Source organism: Cupressus sempervirens, chromosome 2 (genome assembly GCF_028749045.1).
Source record: "Cupressus sempervirens isolate cs-2001-9-10 chromosome 2, ASM2874904v1, whole genome shotgun sequence".
Taxonomy (NCBI): Eukaryota; Viridiplantae; Streptophyta; class Pinopsida; order Cupressales; family Cupressaceae; genus Cupressus; species Cupressus sempervirens.
Window position 1 is genome coordinate 218,323,876 of NC_143119.1, and position 3,238 is coordinate 218,327,113.

The 3,238-nt window shown below is 40.3% G+C and overlaps 1 protein-coding gene across 1 annotated transcript; it reads left to right on the forward strand.

Moving 5' to 3' along the window:
* The first annotated feature begins 241 nt into the window (after positions 1-241).
* On the forward strand, positions 242-1,718 carry LOC149571832 (uncharacterized). Its single transcript, XM_089813244.1, has one exon. It carries the CDS (start codon positions 458-460, stop codon positions 1,556-1,558), a length of 1,101 nt encoding a protein of 366 aa, XP_089669370.1. The 5' UTR covers positions 242-457; the 3' UTR covers positions 1,559-1,718.
* Positions 1,719-3,238: the final 1,520 nt, after the last annotated feature.

Below are 3,238 nucleotides of genomic sequence, written 5' to 3' on the forward strand. Positions count from 1 at the left end.
CATTCATTCCAACTTCTCCGGATCTCATCTGAGCCGTTAATCGGACAATGAAATTTACACAGTTTAGTTTTAATGAAGCCCACTATCTCGGTAATATCGCCATCGCATAAACGGGCACATGACATCCGCACACTTCGCACGTGAGAGGCTAACCGCGTTCTTAACCCCGGGTTTACTAACCAGAGTTAATTAAGGCTTCTAGAGTAATTTATAGGTGACCGTCTGCAAGCCTGTCAGGATTTGGAGTTTTATTATGATATAGACTGTTGGGGGAGGATGATGATAAGCAAATGCCATGTTTTTTTGGATTGGGATTAAAGATTTCGACGATGGCGGCCATTATTGCGTGTTCTGCAAGTGTTCTGGCGTTCTAGAAGTCTCAAAATCGGTGTATTTCATGAGCTTTGTGATTCAGAGAGGTGAGATTTGTGTGTATCTGTGAGGAGAACGATTACAAATGGAGACGTTGCGGGTGGTTGGGATTGGATCGCCTGTCATGGGCAACAATGGCGGTGGAAATTGTTGTGTGTATGAGAGTGCCTGTAGTTCGCCTCCTTATTTGAGCGCACCTTCTAGCCCTGGTCGTCACCGTGCCGGATTTTTCTTCAGCGCTCCTGCTAGCCCTGTTCGGTCGCCTGCGCGTAAGCAGAGTCTGAAAATGGAGGAAGATTCAGCTGCTTCTCGGGCCGATGTTTCTCCTAGCGGCTCTGGTTCGGATTTCGAGTTTAGTGCCCGCTTTTCTGAGTTTGATGGAGGCGCTGCTTCGGCGGATGAGCTTTTCTGTAATGGTCTGATTCGACCTATGAAGCTCAGTGCGCATCTGGAAAAACCCCAGGCTTTGAGGCCGCTTATCGATCTGGAAGATGAGGGGGAAGATCTGGAGGAGGAGAGGACTGAGAGGTGCCGTGAGAGAGGGCTTTGCCGTGACAAGTCCCGGCACAGGCGGACTAGATCTCTTTCGCCTTTGAGAAGCTCACCGCAATGGCATCCTCCGGGGTCTGAGGCAGAGGCGGCGAAATTGGAGGAGAATGAAGATGAGGAAAAGGCTAAAAATGACGAAGCTGCGGCCGTTGCTTCGGCTAAGAAGGGAAAATCCGGGTCGAAGAGATGGATGAGCCTTAAAGATTTTCTTTACAGGAGTAAGAGTGAGGGCAGAGGCCACACCAGAGAGAAGCTTTGGGCGCTTTCTTTTTCCAGCAGCCCTGCAAAGCAACAGCATTTATCTTCTTCAAAGGCTTCCGCCAAGAAAACGCCTCATGAAGCCTCAGGCTCATCTTCGGCCAAGAATACTGAGAAATTTAAGGTAAAGAACAAGAATCCTTCAAATTCTGTCGCAAATTCTGGAAACCAGACCACCAGAAGTGTTAATGGCGGCAGGAGGGTTCCAGTTTCCGCTCATGAGCTTCATTACACCGCAAATAGAGCTCAGGCGGAGGAGCTGCGGCGTAAGACTTATTTGCCCTACAGGCAGGGACTGTTCGGATGCCTGGGCTTCAGTTCCAAGAGCTACTCCACCATTAATGGATTTGCAAGATCTCTGCATCCAACTCTCTCTTGAGTCACTGATGCATGTCTTCTTCTGTCAATATTTTTTCTTTTTTATGATTTTTCTGTCTTGTAACAGACGCTATTTACAGGCCTAAATTTGTTATATTCCTCTGTTTTCCATTATTGGTTCACACAAATGGGATTGAAAGAGATTGATGTTTTGTGTTCCCTGTAAATTCGTCACTGCAAAATTTAATTTTACCTTGGAAAATTGAGTTAAATAGCTTTTTTAATTCGCTTAAAGCTGGGAGAGTAAAATACAAGTTGGTGTAATTTGTGCAAAAAGGCGCGCCATGGCAGAGTAAAGCTGCCATAGCTGTGAAGATTCGAAAGCACTTTTTTTCAAGATCTTGGGATCTTAGCTAGATAAGTTGCTATAAAAGGGTAAAACTAAAACTAGGATTTACCCATCAATATATAATCCAAAAAAGTGAAGTCTGTAGATAGATAATTATATAATTGTTAACAGGGGAGTGTATCCTTCCACACTGGTAATCCTTCTGGTTGTAAACTTGGTGAGAGCTTTATAGTAGTAATTTTACCCTGAATTTTTTATTTGATGATGAACAATATGTTTCCTGAAGCTATGGTGGGTGTATTTTGCAATTTTAGTAGAAGTATTGAACTTGTATATTGCTAAATGGGATAATGGTTGTGGGGTTTTTACTGTCCATCATTAGCTTATGGATTATTTCTATTTCTGGGAGAATTTTGACAGTTATAGTAGTACAATTGGTAGTTAAAAGATATTTAATCTTATTTGAAATTTTCATAATCAATGCTTCTGGATTGGATTGTGTATTTTTTTTAAATCTTATTTGAAATAAAATTGAAAGATATTTAATCTTATTTGAAATTTTCATAATCAATGCTTCTGGATTGGATTGTGTATGTTTTTTTTTAAGTATCAATATTTTTTATCACTGATCCATCATATGAGAGAATGCAAGAATAGTGAGATGATGAAAGATGATGAAAGAATGCAAGAATAGTGAGATACGAAGAATAGTCCAAGAATTGTGAGAAATGAAGGATAAAACCCCTCCTCGACTATAAAAAAAACAAGATGGGAAGGGAATCGCGATGAACGAGGAACGAGGAAATTAACTGAAGAATAAAAGAATGGAGCGGATGATTTTATAATTAATGAGGGAGATGTACAAGTGAGGAAGGCTAGATATTGGGATAGCTTTCGATGTAGACAGTAGCATGGTCTAGCAAGGATATTATAATGTATTGGAGGTTTATATTGTCTACAGCATATATGTACACTTCATTGTGGAAGCTGCTAAGATTGACACTTGAATTGATGCTTTTTTTTGGTTTGTTATAGAATTTACCATGAAAAGTTAGGAAATTTGATGATTTGCATACGAGACTGATGTATTTAATTTGTTTCTGAAGAGAAGTTTTAATAATATATATTAGTGTTAATTATGAGAGGTTCTTATCATTATAATATCAATTAGTGTTAATTATGAAAGCTTAGGACAATTAGGAGTTACATGTAAAGTTTTTGATTAAGGAAAAAAGGCTTTAAAAGGGTCTTGAAACTCCATACATAGTTAAAGTAGTCAATAGTTTAAACGAAGAAGGCAATCGAGTGCCTGAAAGCAAAACAACTCCTCCCTAAAACAATAAACAGGGAAAAGCTTGGGAGAAGTGCCAAAAAACCAGGACAGGCCGCCAA

Excerpts from the sequence above, each read along its gene's own strand:
- LOC149571832 (XM_089813244.1), top strand. The coding sequence starts at position 458 with ATGGAGACGTTGCGGGTGGTTGGGATTGGATCGCCTGTCATGGGCAAC.